Source organism: Lactuca sativa, chromosome 5, assembly GCF_002870075.4.
Source record: "Lactuca sativa cultivar Salinas chromosome 5, Lsat_Salinas_v11, whole genome shotgun sequence".
Classification (NCBI taxonomy): Eukaryota; Viridiplantae; Streptophyta; class Magnoliopsida; order Asterales; family Asteraceae; genus Lactuca; species Lactuca sativa.
In genome coordinates, this window is record NC_056627.2 from 72229909 (window position 1) to 72248057 (window position 18149).

Consider the following 18149-nt stretch of genomic DNA (forward strand, 5'->3'; position numbering starts at 1 on the left):
ATCGTGAAAGTACGGTGGAACGCAAAGCGTGGGCCAGAATTCACGTGGGAACGCGAGGATCAAATGAAGCAGAAGTACCCTCGTCTATTCTAGCATTCTCAAATCTAGCTTTCAAACAGAATTTCGGGACGAAATTCCCTCTAACGGGGGGATGATGTCACAACTGAAAATTTTGAGCCATGTAATCTATACATTCAAGTTAGTGTGAATCAAAAACTTCAATCAAATACATCATACAAGTACTACTAGTAGTCATCAAACAATTGGAAAACCCTAGAAGTTCTTGTTAAGTCTATTTTGGACTAGAACTTCCTTATTGGATCCAAATGGACCAATAAGCTTCCAATTAGACTATCATGGGCTTAGAACCCTAATTGGGCTCTATTTGGACCCACACTAATTTATTTCAATATTATGGGCCATATTGGGCCTAGGATGAAATAAATTGAAAGCTTTGATCCATAATTGACCTAATTTGACCCTAACAAGTTATAAAAATCACCTTTATATTTATTTGGACCAAAAATCACTCAACTTAACCATGAGAATTGGGCTTAAGCATTTAAGCCCCAAATTTTTCTTTTCCCTTCCAAAATCTCGGCCCAAGGCCCAAATCCAAGAAAGAGTTGACTATTTGCTTGCCACCTCACTATTACCCATAGGACTTCCATGCATTATTTCCCATTCTTCCATGCAAATCACTTCAAGATCACATCTCTTCTTCTCTCCTCTCTTATTCTCGGCCGAGAGCAACACCACACACACACAAAACATTCACAAACTCTCTCTAAAATTCACTCAAGACTTCTTCCTCTTCTCCATCCAAAATCTCGAAAATTAGGAAGCATTCAAGGAAGTTCTTCCACAAAATCATCATCTAAGGTAAGGTTTTGCTTGGATCTATGACTTGTATTCCTTATTTATCAAAAATCTCTTCCTAATCCATGCAAAAATCATGATCTTGCACTCTAGAAACCCCATAAACTCGAAAAGTTCATCAAGGAGTGCAAAGGCCAAAAATCACTTCATTTCTTCCAATCTTTCTTCAAAAACCGAATCAACAACCAAGGTGAGCTTCATACCCCCAATTTTCTGTTTTTATGAGTTTTGGGGGGGGGGGGGGAATACAAGTGAAAGTGTAGATCTATATGTGTTTATATGCCTTGTATGATTTCCATGCTTATATGTATGCTTTTATGTGTTTTAATGTTGGATCTAGCCATAAAACTCCTCAAAACCGAGATATAACTTAAGTTTTATGATTTTAGCATGAAATGTATTTCTACATACAAAGTGTTTCAAGAAAGATAGCTAAATGATTTAGTAACAATTTTCTTTAAGCTAAAAACCCAAATTTTGGGCCAAAAATGTGAAAAATACAAAATTAAGGGCCCAAATTGACATTTCACAGATTATGATGGATGAAGTGTGCCAAAACAGTTTCCATAAAACTATTTCTGGAATTATACTCAATTAGAGGGTTAAAAACATAAATTTCAAGCTTAATGGGCTAAAAATGAAAATTTCGGCCCAATGAGGCCCATTATGCGAATTTTTCTGTTTTGGAGGGCCAAAACTGTAATTTTCTGTAAAACAGTGGACTATAAGTGTTCCAAATCCTTTTCAAAGGTTTAAAATGCTTTTTAAATTTAAAAAGGACCAAAGTTGCAAAAATTTTCCAATTTGGGCCAAAATTGTCAAAGTTGCGAAAAGAAGGGATTAAAACCGAGAAAACTGCATTTTCAGGGTCTTAAGCTGTTTTCTATGAAAAATATGCTGGAAAATGTTTATTTCAATAATTTTTGGGGTTAAAATGTCAAGAAAATTGATTTAAGGACCAAACCGGAAAATATTTTAAATAAAGGGTTGAAAAGGTAAATTTTACAAACGAGGAGGGGCTGAAAACAGAAAATTTCCAAGACTAATTCAATACATGCAATATGATCAAATAATGGTACTACTACTATCGACAAAATACAATACACTATAATACCAAAAGTCGTTGTTAAACGAATTGGTTCGGTCTCGAACCAATAAAAATTCGAAACCACTAACACAACGATACTATGATACTACAATACTATGATTCATACAAATAACGATTCGGAATACATTATACATGTGCACAGACGTCTACGCACTATCTTTGGGCCCCACAAGTGTAAAATCTTGTTCGTTGAGCCTAGCTAGCCCGACGACCTGATCTTAAGGCCCAAAGACTTCATCTTACGAAGTGTTGGGTTTTACCAACCCGACACGACGTAACCGGACTTTCAATGGCTGTAGACTACTGGTCCCCAAGGGTCCTTTAGTGTCGCTAGTAGAGTCTGCCTTTTTGCGAGGCGGGTCTGGGACCCCTCGTACCTTTTTATCCCCAACCGGCTAATGGAGTCGTCGAGGCCTTCGTGTCCTCCTTCTCTTCGGATGTGGGACAACAGGACGGTTGGATAACGTGACTAGTACGGACGACGCCTTCGGGATCGTTAGTATTGCTATAGACTAGTCGTTTGTGTAACGCGTGTTTGTGGCGGATAGTCATGCTAAAAAATAATCCAATGTCGTCTGGAATGATAACTTCATGCGTTGCAATGGTTTCAAGTAATTTCATGGAATTCAAAGAATTAGGAAAACATCGGGTTTTCCTAGGGTTTTCAATACATACAAATTCAGAACACATACGATTTCAATAAACAATATTTTACAAGTATAGAAAACAAACAAGCATACTTATGGATCTTCACACCTTTTTGACTATACTATTTTCAGAAAATATCGGATTTTCTGGTGGTTTTCAAACGATACGAAGCATTGTTTTCAAATACAACTTATGAACTCACCAACATTTCATATGTTGACGTTTTTCAAAATACTTGTATTCTCAGGGAACCGGTGAATCAAAGGAAATCTTATTCAGTGATGGCTTGCAGTTTAGTTTTGTATGAATTGAACAAATTAATTTTTGGGAATGTAATGTTTAAACAATGTATGACATGTATACACTACTGGTTGTAATATATTAATGCACGGTGACGAATGTTGTTATGTTTCATATATATTCAATGTTATGGTATTCAATTGAGTCACGACAGCCCCCGGACGTTTCCGCCGTCTGGTTCGGGGGTGTGACAACGGAGCAGACTTTGGCCCAATTGCACAACTTGTTGCAGACAGCTGAGGCAGGGATGAAGGGTAAAAGTATACCCTCCACACCTGCAAGTGCCCCTGTCTTGGCCATTGGACAGGGAAAGGGGAAGAAGAGGAAAGGTCCTCCCAAGCAAAACTGGAAGAGCAAGGCTCAAGCTGTGTCATCTAGTAATGGCCCGAAGGCTAAGCCCAATGGTTCCACTCCCCATGTTTCTGATCCAAAAGAGGCCATTTGCTTTTACTGCAATCAAAAGGGGCATTGGAAGAGATCTTGCCCACAATATCTACAAGATATCAAGGATGGCAAAGTGAAGCCATCCTCGGCAGGTATTTACACTATTTCTGCTAATAACTCATTATCTTCTCGTTCATGGGTCCTTGATACAGGATGATATCTGTTCTGATTTGCAGGGGCTAAAGGAAAGTGAGGAGATAGATCATGGGAGGATAAACTATGGGGAACAGAAAGTCTTCACCAGTGACCAAGATCGGAGTTTATCAACTATTGCTTAGTAATGATGTTAGATTAGACTTAATAAATTGTTGCTATTCGTCTGAGATGACGAGAAACATTATTTCATTTCATGCATTGTTCAGACAAGGTTTTAAATATTCTTTTAATGATTTGAATGGTTCAATTTCTGTTTATAAGAATGGTGTTTTTGTGTTTGAAGCTTTACCTTGTGATGGTGTGTATGAAACAGTGACTTGTGTTGATAGCTTAGGAAATAGTGTACTTAATATTGACTTGTCTAATAGTGTAGACAAGGCATGCTTGTGGCATTGTCGTCTTGGACACATTAACAAGAAACGCATAGCCCAACTCCAAAAGGATGGAGTGTTGGAATCATTTGACCTAAAATCAGATGATATGTGTGAATCTTGTCTTTTGGGAAAGATGACAAAATCACCATTCACAGGGTCTTGTGAAAGAGGTGAAGGTCTGTTGGATCTCATACACACAGATGTGTGTGGGCCCTTCAGATCAACCACAAGGGATGCTAATCGATTCTATGTGACTTTCACTGACGATTATAGCATATATGGTTACATCTACTTGATCAAACATAAGTCAGAAACCTTTGAAAAGTTCAAAGAGTTTAAGCATGAAGTCGAAAATCAATTGGGCAGAAAGATCAAGATACTTAGATCCGATAGAGGCGGGGAGTATCTTAGTACCGAGTTCAACGACTATCTGAAAGAATGTGGGATAGTCTCACAATTGACTCCTCCTAGGACACCACAGTTAAATGGTGTAGCTGAGAGGCGTAATCGAACCTTGTTAGACATGGTTCGTTCTATGATGAGTCGTGCCTCGCTTCCTATTCACTTATGGGGGTATGCCTTAGAGACAGCCGCCCACATCCTCAATCTTGTCCCTATAAAGAAGGTTGCCAAAACACCTCACGAAATGTGGACAGGGAAAGTTCCCTCGTTAGCACATATTAAAGTATGGGGTTGTGAAGCTTTCATAAGACGAGAGACTCACGACAAGCTAGCAGCTAGAAGTGAGAAATGTGTTTTCATTGGTTACCCAAAGCAGTCTTTTGGATATTTGTTCTACAGACCTAGTGAAAACGTGGTGTTTGTAGCTCGAAGAGGAGTCTTTCTGGACAGAGAGCTCGTATTCAAAGAGGACAGTGGGAGTACCATTGACCTTGAAGAGATTCAAGAGTCAACCAATGAAGGAACCTTAGATGACACTAGCACTCAACCAGAGGAAACAGTTCCTATTGAACCGGTTGATAAATCATTACCGCTTCAAAGATCCACTAGGGTGAGTGTGCCACCTGAGTTGTATGGTTTTCATATTACTTCAGATGGTGACACATTCATAAGTGATAGAACACTGGTAAACTTAGATGAACCAGTCACTTATAAGGAAGCAATGGCAGGCCTAGAGGCTTCCAAGTGGAAAGAAGCAATGGACAGCGAGATTAAATCCATGTATGACAACCAAGTTTGGAATTTGGTTGATAGTGCACCAGGTCAGAAGACAGTTGGGTGCAAATGGATCTTCAAGAAGAAGACAGACATGGATGGGAATGTGCATACGTTCAAGGCTCGACTGGTTGGAAAAGGTTTCACTCAAACCCCAGGGGTTGACTATGATGAGACTTTTTCGCCGGTGGCTAAGATTAAATCTATTAGGATATTGCTCGCCATAGCTGCCTTTCATGACTATGAAATCTGGCAGATGGATGTCAAGACTGCCTTCCTTAACGGGAAGTTGGCTGAGGATGTTTACATGAATCAGCCAGAGGGTTTTGTTGATGCAAAGTTTCCCAATAGAGTATGCAAGCTTGAGAAATCCATTTATGGATTGAAACAAGCATCTCGCAGTTGGAATCTTTGCTTCCATGAGAAAGTCAAAGAGTTTGGTTTCTCTAGAAGTGAAGATGAGTTTTGTGTGTATATCAAGGCTAGTGGGAGTATAGTAACTTTTTTGGTGTTATATGTCGATGACATATTACTCATTGGTAACGACGTTCCAACCTTGAATGAAGTTAAGTCTTGGCTTGGAAAGTGTTTTGCCATGAAAGACCTAGGAGAAGCCGCCTATATTCTTGGGATTAGAATATTGAGAGATAGAAAGAAGAGACTAACTGGACTTAGTCAGAGCACATACTTGGATAAGGTACTAAAGAGGTTTAGTATGGAAAATTCCAAGAAGGGAGAGCTACCTATCCAGAGCAATACCAAATTGAGTAAGACTCAATGCCCGAGTACAAATGAGGAAATAGATGACATGAGTCGTGTACCTTATGCTTCCGTTGTCGGATCGATCATGTACGCTATGACATGTACTTGCCCTGATGTGGCATTTTCCTTGAGCATGGTCAGTCGCTATCAGGGAAACCCAGGTAGAGCTCATTGGATAGTCGTGAAGAATATACTCAAGTATTTGCGAAGAACGAAGGACTGGGTCCTTGTACTTGGTGGCAATGATACTTTGAGAGTAGATGGTTACAGCGATGCCAGCTTTCAGACGGATAGAGATAACTTCCGTTCTCAGTCAGGTTGGGTATTCTTATTAAATGGAGGAGCAGTTACTTGGAAGAGTTCCAAGCAAGATACGGTGGCTGATTCTACTTGTGAATCAGAGTACATAGCAGCAAGTGAAGCGTCGAAAGAAGCAGCTTGGTTGAGGAACTTCATCGGGGATCTCGGAGTTGTTCCAACCATCCAGGAGCCTATGGAACTGTTCTGCGATAATGAAGGAGCGGTTGCCTTGACAAAGGAATCGAGAGATCATGGTAAAACCATACATATCGACAGAAAGTACCATTTCATCAGACATAGAGTAGAAGAAGGCCATCTTATAGTGAAGAGGGTGTCATCTGAAGATAACCCAGCAGATCCCCTCACAAAGGGTCTGAATAGGGCTAAGCATATTCAGCATGCTCGGAGCATAGGACTGAAATATGATATTAGTTTTAGTAGTTAGATTAGTTTTGTTCTGAAACTTGTAACAAAGTAAATGTAATTGACTTTTGGTGATTAAATAATAAAGTATTATTTATAAGTTTGGGTTCTACCTTTTGTCAATTGTTTATTATTGTGTTTCATTTTTGCATGTTTTACTTCCCGAATAATAAGATTATTCAAACTCCATAGTCGCTCATACTTTTGGAAGTAAGTAGTGAATCAAGACTGTCATGAACTGGATTGTAGATTGTCTAAGGATAGACATGGCAATAGATTTTGCTGCAACGTTCATGAGTACTCAGAAATTGAGATTTGAGTATTGGATAAACCCTCGCTCAGAGTATTACTTCATGGAATTCATCACGAGTAATACTGAGACGATAATATCTTATAATCTTGAAACAGAGATATATGAGTTGTAATTTGCAAGTCGGCTATGCATTGGTAATATGAAAACGCATCAGTTGCTTGGTGTTATAAAACGTATTATCATGTATGGTTTGATGAGTAAAAGATACAAGCATATGAGTCAATGTTTATTCGTTCCTTTTTCCTTAATGGGAAAAAGCAATATCTGTGGGCCCCTCGATGATTTGGTGTTGACTTATGTGCTGGGCCCAGCCAGGACTAAATTGATGTGTTCAATTAGAAGTCCTACATCATCACTAATCAGGAATCGGGAAACATATATTCTGGACAAAGAGGTTGATTGCATTCCATGTCTTTTGTCTAGGGATATCTAGCAGAACGAAGGATTATATGATCACTTATCTTAGGACACGTAACTGACTGGGTCAGAGTTCGGCAGCAGCTTTTTTGGAAGCTACAATTTGCTGGTCAAATTTAGAAGGCATACTAGCAATTATAGTTACAGACTTATCCAAGTGGGAGACTGTTGGATTAGGTGTCTAAGCCCATAACTATAATTGGTATGTACTTGAATTGATAACAGCACAGTCCTTTTGGGTTGCCCTCAAACCTAGCAACCGGACAAGGAAATTATGAAAGGAGAGATATTAATTTATTATAAGATTAATAAATTAATATAAATGAATTTATTAATATGTTAAAAGATTAATATATTAATAAGAAATTATTTTGTTTAATTAATTGTTAGCCAGAAATTAATTAGAATTAATTTCGGGGTTAAAATAATTAATTATAAGGTGCAGGGACTAGTTTGCAATTATCTAATAGTTGAGTGGAAGGCTCTAGAACCCCCTTGGATAAGGGTGGACGAAATCTTTAGGGGAAACCCTAATAATTTCGTCCATAGGGGCTTGGATAAGGCCCTTGGGTTTTCTTAGGCCCTAAGCAAAGGATAACTAGGGTTTCCCCTAAACCCTAGATCCCTCAGCTATATAAGGAGCCTCCTGGTTCATGTTTTGGTCACTCTTTTCTTTTGAAGAAACCCTAAGGGCCGAAATTTTGCATACTCCCTCTTCCCTCTCTCCTCTACTTTCCTTCTTGCTAGTTTGGGTGTGATTCCATTAGAGGCATTACACTTGTGGTGCTAAGCTTCCAAGAAGATCAAGATCAAGATCAAGGGAATCATCAATTTTTTACTATAACAATTGAAAGGTATGTAATTACTAAACCCTAGTTTGTAAATTTCGATTATAGCCTCTCTCCTCTAGGGTTCTTGTTTTGCAATTCAAAGTTGTATGTTCAATAGATAAAACATAGATCCAAAGTAGGTTGCATGTGAACTTAGGAATTGTTTTCTAGTTTATTTGTTTTACCTAAAACCCATCAGAAAACCCTATGTACTCACCAGGTTTCCCAAACTGACCCACTCAATTTACTTGTATCACAGGTGAAGATGTGAAGTTACATTACACTGAGAGATTAAGGAGATATAGATCACTAGTGTAAATGAATGTAAGTTCTGTTTATGCTTATGTTTCTGTATTGACGATGACATCCCAAGTATTTTAAAAGGAATAAAAATACATTTCGTTGAAAATGCTTTGATAATGAAATTATCATGTTTTTCTGGGAACAAATTCCGCAACATTTTTATTGAAAGAGATACTCTGATTTTTATAAAGCATAAACAAAATCGGTCTTTTCTGGCCGTGAAAATGGGGATGTCACAGATGATGACAATGAGCAGAAACCTAAGTCAAATGAACCGAAGGATAATGTAGCTTCAAGTTCAAGAGGAAAATTAAAGGTAATTGATGATGATGATGATGATGATGATGATGATGAGGATGATGATGATGCGAAACTAAAGCGTAAATCTCGCATTGCAGAAATCGATGAAACTCTGTGAGTGGCTAAGGAAGCTGATGAAAAAGAAAAGACACTCTGTGAAGCCCAAGTCACATTGGAAACTCAGAAACCGTTATTTCCTTTGTGGACTATGGCGCGTATAATGAGTGAAGCAATTGATAATCCAAGTGTGTATTGAATAGAACCTGTAGTTTCATTCGAATTGGAGAACTCTTTGGATTCGCGGCTTGATCTGCCGATGACTCCGAAGGCTTTCCAGTTTCACTGCTTTGATTGGGTTGCGAACATTGATCTTTCTGATTCAGGTGTTGATCAAATGCTCTTCTCCTTTATCTAAAGCACATGAGGCCTTAATACGAAACGTGGAGCTCAAAGAAGATCACGACTGTTAAGGTGTTCGGACCGATTGAAACTAAAAGATTTCTGAACGCTCATTTCAAAGTCGCAAGGGGTGCTACGATTCAGGTATACGAGTTTACTCTCGCAGATCTTCCATGCCTGAACCCGTATGATTGGATTTTGCTACTTAATTTGTTGATGAGAGATGAAAAGAAGTTTGAACCCATCGTTGCATATCTTAAGAGGATGCTGATCTCTTACATACCGGAGGTTGGAAGAATGGATGTTAAAATTGTTGCGGTCCTGCGAAGGAAGCCAACCGTGTTTCCCAAGGAAGCTCCTAAAGATTTTGACAAAATGAAGTTGAGCAGAATACCAAAGGATGGATGGTGTATGGCATTTCAAATTCGAGAAAGGCCTGATGTTGATTTTCACAAAGCTTGCTTCTATCTACCTGATAAGTATCTTTTCTCCACATCATGCCTTGAATACATTATGGAGATGATGAATAAAAACAAAGCAAACAGTGCCGTAGACAAGAAATGTTTCTCGGATATGATCAATTGGTATATCCAGGTTCGCAAGACACTGCTGAGCATAATGTCGAAACTCTTTACAGTTCAGAGACACCAACAACAATGAAGAATCTGCCTTCCTAATTGACACAAATGGGGAGATTGTTGGGGCTATATTGTGTTGTGTCAATTTTGTATTGTATTGTTATAGTCCATAACAAGTTGGGCCTGTCCACCTGGCTTCTTTATTGTGCTAGGGTTAGGGTATTTATAGTACATGCATGCACCATGTTTTGTATCGATCTTCTTGTAACCCTACATTGCCTTTACATTAGCAGTTCTTAGTCGGGCTCTTCTAAGGCAGTGCTTATTAATCATTCAGCATAACTTTGATCTCCTTTTTTTATGTTTAATTATTCTACCTGTTTTGAATCTATCGATCTTATTAGTTTTAATCTTATCACTAATTAGATCTAACAAAAGAAACATCAAGATGCAAGCTTTATACCTCCTGGAGATAGGTGATGAAGTGCAAAGTATGGATCTTCAAAGCTTGGAGCTCACACTTGCTTCTCTAATGAACTCCTTCTTCAAGAATGCAAACAAAAATCACACTAATGCTTCCAAAACTCATAATTGGTGGCTAGGGTTTCAAAGGAACGATATGAGGTACTAAAGGTTGGTAATGGGAAAGGTTCTAAGAAGCCAGAGCCCTTAAATAGGGCCCAAAACCTTAGGGTTAAGGTTTTGATCAGCAACGACTACGCCCTGCGTAGCAAAACCTATGCCATGCGTAGATTAATAAAAATGCATCCCTCATTCAGCATCTACGCCTTGCGTAGGGCAAAACCCCCAACTTCCAATTTAACTTCAAACAACCATATCTTCTTCGTTTCAACTCCATTTTTAGGGTTCTTTATATGCACATAAAGGTATTGTAGAGCCCCACAATTCTATCTAGTTACTTTTGGCTTAACACATGCCGAACTAAAACCATAATCCATGCAAAAATCCTGACATATAACTTTTCCTATTTTACCCTTTGGTTCCAACACACAAATCAAAGAGCTTAGATCTCAGACCAATATTAACATCCTTCAATAAGGTCTAAAATTTACTTCCTCAAAGCCTAAAGCTTTTTCTTGATCGATTAGGGCCCACAAACTGTGGATTAAGAAACATATTGAAATAGAGTGTTACAAAAGACATGTTAAACCTGCTTAAGTTTGGAATTAGGTCTCAAAGTCTATAGAAAAAGTAAAATAGACTCTTGTATATAACTCGCGATAAAAACCTCACCCCTATGATATAGGAAATTACGATTTTCAACCTACAACATGTTTTCTATTGCACTCCTTTTTACGGGTTTAAATGAAAGGCTTAAGCCATCAAGTCTTGGGATAATGACTTGAAAGGATAACGAACTTTCGACTTTTGTCACATTTAGTCACTAAACTTTTTTTCGTTATCTATTTGCCATTGAACTATTGAAACTGTTCACATTTTACCCTTATGACCGACTGTTGCCGGTCATAAGGGTAAAATGTGAACAGTTTCAATAGTTCAATGGCAAATAGATAACGAAAAAAAGTTTAGTGACTAAATGTGAACAAAATTGAAAGTTCGTTTCCCTCTAAAAAGTTCAATGACTAAATGTGAACAAACTTTCTCTTGTATTATGTTTTAGCAAATTATTTGTTTTTGTTAAATTCTAGCAACATTTGTTGATGAAGAAATCTATGAAATAAAAAAAAAAAAAAACTGAACCCTGAAATTATATTTAAAAAAAACAAAAAACCAAAACCGAAATAAAAAACCAATGGTTTGACATTTTCCAAAATAAAAAATCAAAATTTCCAATCTGATTTTGGTTTTACAAAAAAATGAACCATTCTCATTGATGTGAATTTTGACCATTAGTTTGGCATGCGGAATTTGTGACATCCCATGAATATGTAGTTACAACATCGTCTGAACTCGTAATTCATAGTAAGGGGTTAGAGTATCATCGCATGAATACGTAGTTACAACATCGCCTGAACTCGTAATTCATCACCTACAGGTTATGGGTCTGCTGATGTTTCCACTGAGTTGTCTAGAATAGTTTGTGGTCGCCATCTATACTCTGATAGATGACGACATCGCCACATTGTCGGTTAAGGTTATGGTATCTCCTTTCATCCTACATCACATATTCATCATCATCGATTTACCTAATTATCATCACCTTTTTATCATCACCTATCTCTCATCGTTTTATTTCATCACACACCAACTATTTCATCTACCCATGTTTCATCCGCAACATATTTGTAGATATAAAATAAATATACCGTTTAAATTTTTTAAAACATGTATAAAATCGTTCATCCAGCATAGACAACACGTATTCAAATAATATGCATACATAGCACGTAATTTATATAAAATACTTCATATCTATGTGTAAGATGAAAATAACTATATATACCATAAAAATCCTATAAATGCTTCCTAACTTCGAACCCCAAGGTTTACTCTACTAAAGCTTCATATTCTCGGCTCTATGGACCTAGAAGGGTCCAGATCTATCACACCAAAAAGCTCAAGATAGCTCTTTCTTTCACTCTACACACTCAAGCTCGCTAGGGTTCTCACTTATGGGAAAGGTAGTCGCAATTGAAGGTCATAAGTGCCTTTAACTATGGCTCGGGCCCAAAGATTTAGAGTTTCTGCCAACAATGCGGACTCGTCGAGTCGCCTCACCGACTCGTCGAGTCCATTCATTAATCTGAGTCATCAGTCGCGACCTTACTCGACGAGTTGAGGCGTCAACTCGTCGAGTCTCTCTTCTTAACTCAAAAGAAAAATACTTAAATTATGATACCTGTAAATCCGGATGTTACATTTTGTTTTTTTTATTTCATAGATTTCTTCATCAACAAATGTTGCTACTATTAAACAAAAATAAATAATTTGCTAAAACATAATACAATAGGAAGTTTGTTCACATTTAGTCATTGAACTTTTTAGAGGGAAACGAACTTTCAATTTTGTTCACATTTAGTCACTAAATTTTTTTTCATTATCTATTTGCCACTAAACTGTTGAAACTGTTTACATTTTACCCTTATGACCGGTAATAGCCGGTCATAAGGGTAAAATATGAACAATTTCAATAGTTCAATGACAAATAGATAACGAAAAAAATTTTAGTGACTAAATGTGACAAAAGTCGAAAGTTCGTTACCCTTTCAAGTCATTATCCCTTAAGTCTTAAGCAATTTCATTTTTTTTTGTATTTCTATTTCCAAACCAAAAGCAAAACAAAATGTAGGAAAAGAAACGATCAAATTTAAAGTTTTCAACTATCCAAACACACTTATCAAAAGCTGGAAATTTTCAATAGATCCTCGTTGGCTAACCAATAACCAACATCTTTTTGCAACTGTCCTGTTTATACGCCATTACCCCCTTTAGTCCTTTACCACAACTTTAACTACTCAGTACCTCACGTATACTCCAAAACCCTAAATCCTGGCTGCTCTTTCTAACACGCACATAATACCGATAGTGTAATCAGTTTCTCGCCAACAGCCGATGGCTTCTCTTGCGTTTTCTTCAGCGAATCTCGCAGCTACGAACAAATTTAGCTCTGCAATCCCCGCTAGAAACGGCGTAATTGTGAGTTTTTACTGTCTCTTCAGTTTACTTTTGGCAAACACTTCAAAGTTTGGTTCCGATTCATATCTATGTATAAACACTTCATAAATTGCTTTAACTCTATACAAAGATTCGTTGCGTTCAAGTATTTTCACTGTTTGTTTATCAGTAGCTTTTAAAAATATCTGTGTATGTTATTTATATATCTCCGCTATATAGAAATGGGATTAATAATCTATTTACAGAAGTTCATTTCTTTCAAATGAAGAAGAAAGGATGAACATCTTCAATTAGCTTCTAGACATTACACGATCACCTGAAAATCTGTGCATCTATGATATGTGTGTATTTTTATGTCTGTGTTTCTATATATATGGACACACAGAAGAATTCTAGTTCCCATCTGTTGATTCACTTAAAGAAATGTTATCTGATTCAAAATAGTCCTGTATAGATAGGAGATAATAAATAATTCACTGTAACATACAAATAGTAGCATGCTTGTTAACTAATGATTGCACAATGTTATATGCGTGTTAACTCTAGTGTCATGGAAGCAGAATTGCAGGGTGAATTTTAAAGAAAACGGGAGGTTGAATACACAAATCCTCACCAACGAGCAAGAAACAATGCCTAATTTCTTGAATTTGAATCAATTCGAGAGAATTCCAACAAAAAAAGATGACAACAGACTTCGGATCTTTTCAGGCACTGCAAATCCTTTATTATCCGAGGTACAATTTGGTCAATTGTTTCTATATCTTTTGTTGGGTATCACTCATTTCAAATGTGTATGTTGATTGAGTTTTGTTGTATTTGATAGGAAGTTGCATGTTACATGGGTTTAGACCTTGGAAAGATTGACATAAAACGTTTTGCTGATGGAGAAATATATGTTCAGTTACGTGAGAGTGTTAGAGGGTGTGATGTGTATCTTGTACAACCAACATGTCCTCCTGCAAATGAGAATCTTATGGAGCTTTTGATCATGATAGATGCATGTCGCAGAGCATCTGCAAAAACTATCACTGCAGTTATTCCATACTTTGGATATGCAAGAGCTGATCGAAAGGTAACTTTGCATTATAAATTCGACTGTAAATTTATAAATTTAACATATTTATATATATAATTTGTTTTTATGCAATTGATGGATTCAGACTCAAGGGCGTGAATCAATTGCAGCTAAACTTGTTGCAAATCTGATAACAGAAGCAGGAGCAGATCGAGTTCTTGCTTGTGATCTTCACTCTGGGCAATCAATGGGGTATTTTGACATTCCAGTTGATCATGTACATGGTCAGGTAATCAGACTACTTTTTTAATTCTTTATTATTATTATTATTATTATTTTTTAAAATGAAACTACATTTTGAGATTTTTTTTTTTTTTTGGGATAAGCAGCCTGTGATACTTGATTACCTTGCAAGCAAGACAATTAAAACTGATGATTTAGTAGTGGTGTCACCTGATGTTGGTGGAGTTGCTAGAGCAAGAGCTTTTGCCAAAAAATTATCAGATGCACCTTTGGCCATTGTTGATAAGCGGCGTCATGGCCACAATGTGGCAGAAGTAATTTTACTTTTTTTTTTATTGCTTCGCAAATTACAAAATTGACCTTGAAGAAAAAAACCTCATGTTTTGTTGCCCAACATCATATAATGTAAAATGTAAATGTTCAATTCCAGATTCTATTCCATGGGGACTTTGGTTAATGATTACCATTCCTTCCAAGTTTGTAGGAACTGGATTTTAATTTCATCCTTAATTTGTTAAAAAGACGAAAATACCCATATATGAAAGTTGTATGTATGGGGTTGCAGGTAATGAATTTGATTGGTGATGTAAAGGGTAAAGTAGCAGTTATGGTGGATGACATGATCGACACTGCTGGTATGGATTGGAGATGGATTATTTTTATTAAAAGACTAAAATACCCTCCTTATATATATATATATATATATTGATAGATTCCATTCCTTCCAAAAAAAAAAAAACCAAACAAACGCTCTAGTTTAGTGTTATTGAAACTTTATATATTTAATTTAAAAATTATTTATGGATTTTATTTATTTATAGGTACTATATCGAAAGGTGCAGCCTTATTGCATCATGAAGGGGCAAGAGAAGTTTATGCATGCTGCACACATGCTGTTTTTAGGTCCATTACTTTTCATAATTTGTGTCATGAATTGGTGTCATGAATTTTTTTATTTTTGAGGTTTAATATTTTATTATTAAATTGTTGATATGCAGTCCACCAGCGATTGAGAGGTTGTCAAGTGGGCTTTTTCAAGAAGTGATTATCACAAATACTGTTCCAGTTTCAGAAAAGAACTATTTTCCACAGCTCACTGTTTTATCTGTAGCAAACTTACTTGGTGAAAGCATATGGCGTGTGCATGATGACTACTCTGTAAGACCCTCTTTTTATTTATTTTTTACTTTTTTTTTTCTTGCATATAACCCTAAAAAACACTTAAATTGTCTACTTTTTGACTTAAAATTTAAAACCGATACAGAATCTAAACATTTTTTTTTCAAAAAGGAAAACAATTTGACAAAATTTGGGAGTATTACTAAATACTAATTCGTATGTATTATGTGTTTTGTAAACAGGGAGGCTATGAACACTTCTCTGGCCTAGGAATTGACTAAGTTACCCCCAACTCTCATCCCATGTACAAATCTAATCCATTTTGCAGATTCAAACTTCCATGTTGTAATTATAAATGAGATTTTTAAACCTTGTTATTCTATGACATTAGTGCTTTTAGAAGTACCATACTTGATTTAAATATATAAAGTGATGTAATTTACCATCATACTTGGTTTTCGTTTCAAACCAACCATTTTGTATGTGAATTTGGACTAATTGTAGAAATATAAATACTAATAGGAACATTTCACTTGATTCTTTTTATGTTTTATGATTACCCATTCTCTTAAAGCGTGACTCCATTTTCTTCTGATATTTGTAATATATATGACATGTTTTTGACAAAACATCAAATATAAATAATCCAACATATCAATTACTTGATATATGTAACTTGTGAAAATAATGTAGTTTGCAAGAATCAATGATTTTGTACAAGTTGAAATATACTTTCAAGCATGCATTAATCTATCATATTGATTGCCATTGCGGATAAATGGAAGAAAGGCCAAATGGGTCAATGAGTCCAAAACGAATATAACTTATATATCAGAAATTTTATCTATTTTACGTGGACAAAAAGCTTTTACGCCTTGTTCCCGAGTTCTACTTAAGGAGAGAAATAGAAGGATACGGAGGGAAAGTGAGGAGTGTCGAAGGAAAATCGTGTTTCCAAGTTTCATTAATGGAAGGAAAGTGAGGGGAGGGGAAGGATTTTGGAGTCATATTTTCCTTCTAAAATTTCCTCCCAAATTGGGCGGATTTGGGAAGAAAGTGAGGGGGAAGAAAAATTTTATGCTTTATTTGCTTTTTCCTCCTAACTTGGGAACACAAAAACTTAAAATTTTCCTTCCATTTCCTTTCATTTTCTTCGAACTCGGGAACACGGAATAATGAATATTTTCCATCACCTCCCTTTCTTTCCGTCAAAATTTTCCTTCCCTTTCTTTTAATCAATTTACAAAAAAACTCGGGAACAAGGCGTTAAAGACCGAAGGGTGTATATGGGAAACTCTATTTTTTGTGGGTCATATCACATTTTCTTTCAGTTTTCTTTCCCTCACTGCTTAAACCCAAAGAATGGGTGAGAAGCTTTCCACACTATTTTTTTAGATAAAATTAATTGATTTTAATGATTTATAATTTCTAAATTAATAACAACCAAAAATTTAATTAAAAAGATAATGCATTTCATTAATTAAAATAAAGATTACAATAAACCTAAGATTTAAAAAAGCAAAAAATTAAAAAAAAAACACAAACAAAAAATCAAACAAACCAACAACCTATGAAAAATATTTTTTCATAATTTTTTTTTCTCTTCTTCATCACGAGCTCGAGAACCGGTCCCGAAAAATGGTCGGTGTTTTCTATCAAAAACTTCATATCTTCCGTTTGTTATCTCTCCGCGAGCTCCTTCATTGCTTCTTCTTTTTCTTTGTTGAACGCCAAACGTTTAGAGAAATTAATATTATATTCGATCAAACTACGCTGTTATTTTTCGCATTTCGTCAACGTCCATGTTGAAATCCTATGTACCCGAGGAAGTCGCTTTTCCCTTCCTCTTTGCTTTGTACATACCCATTGGTCGGACAATTTCTTCTAGCTCGAGATCGTCCTCCTAATTAAAATCTAGACTGACCCGAGCATCAGAGGAAGTTGTGTAACCACTAGAACCCGTTTTCGTTCGCTTTTATTGTTGTACTCCAAAAATAAAATCTTGCTTGTATCTTTTCCACCTAGGATATCTAACCAATAATTTCCAACAATCGTGCCACTTGAATGGTTTTCCGACTTCCTCAAGGTAAAATTGCAAAGCTTCTTGAAGTATTTCTCCGTCGCCTTGACCGCTTTTTCGTTGGGTTTTTAGGTTGTTGTACAACCTGTTTATTTTTGAAACCCCCTTTGCTATTTCTCGAAACTTCGAATTCAATTGGTGTTTCGTACGGTAGTCATCATCTTTTTCTAGCTCCTCCTGAAACCGTTCTAAAATGTGAAACCAAAAATGCTCTCTCGGTTGTGCATTTCCTGTCTTCGAATCCTCAGAAATGTCAACCCAAACTTTTACCAAAGCTAGCTCTTCTTGTGGAAGCCATGTTGTCGGCTTCTGTCTTCCCAGTTGTGCGACACCCTTGCGTGTTTGTTGTTTTCCCTTGCGTCGTTGTGGGGGTGGTGTCGATTGA

General features: G+C 36.5%; 1 protein-coding gene across 1 annotated transcript; it reads left to right on the forward strand.

The window, feature by feature from the left end:
* The first annotated feature begins 13030 nt into the window (after positions 1 to 13030).
* Positions 13031 to 16132, forward strand: LOC111898372 (ribose-phosphate pyrophosphokinase 1). The gene is made up of 9 exons (XM_023894292.2): positions 13031 to 13328; positions 13868 to 14041; positions 14131 to 14379; positions 14468 to 14611; positions 14712 to 14879; positions 15131 to 15200; positions 15387 to 15468; positions 15564 to 15723; positions 15927 to 16132. The coding sequence occupies exons 1-9, from the start codon at positions 13245 to 13247 to the stop codon at positions 15963 to 15965; spliced, it is 1170 nt and encodes a 389-aa protein (XP_023750060.1). The 5' UTR covers positions 13031 to 13244; the 3' UTR covers positions 15966 to 16132.
* The last annotated feature ends 2017 nt before the right edge of the window (positions 16133 to 18149 follow it).

What these genes read in the sequence shown, in the direction of transcription:
- LOC111898372 (XM_023894292.2), top strand. Translation starts at nt 13,245, where the DNA reads ATGGCTTCTCTTGCGTTTTCTTCAGCGAATCTCGCAGCTACGAACAAA. An exon ending in CCGCTAGAAACGGCGTAATT is followed by an intron (nt 13,329 to 13,867) that starts GTGAGTTTTTAC and finishes TCATGGAAGCAG; the next exon opens with AATTGCAGGGTGAATTTTAA. An exon ending in TGACATGATCGACACTGCTG is followed by an intron (nt 15,201 to 15,386) that starts GTATGGATTGGA and finishes ATTTATTTATAG; the next exon opens with GTACTATATCGAAAGGTGCA.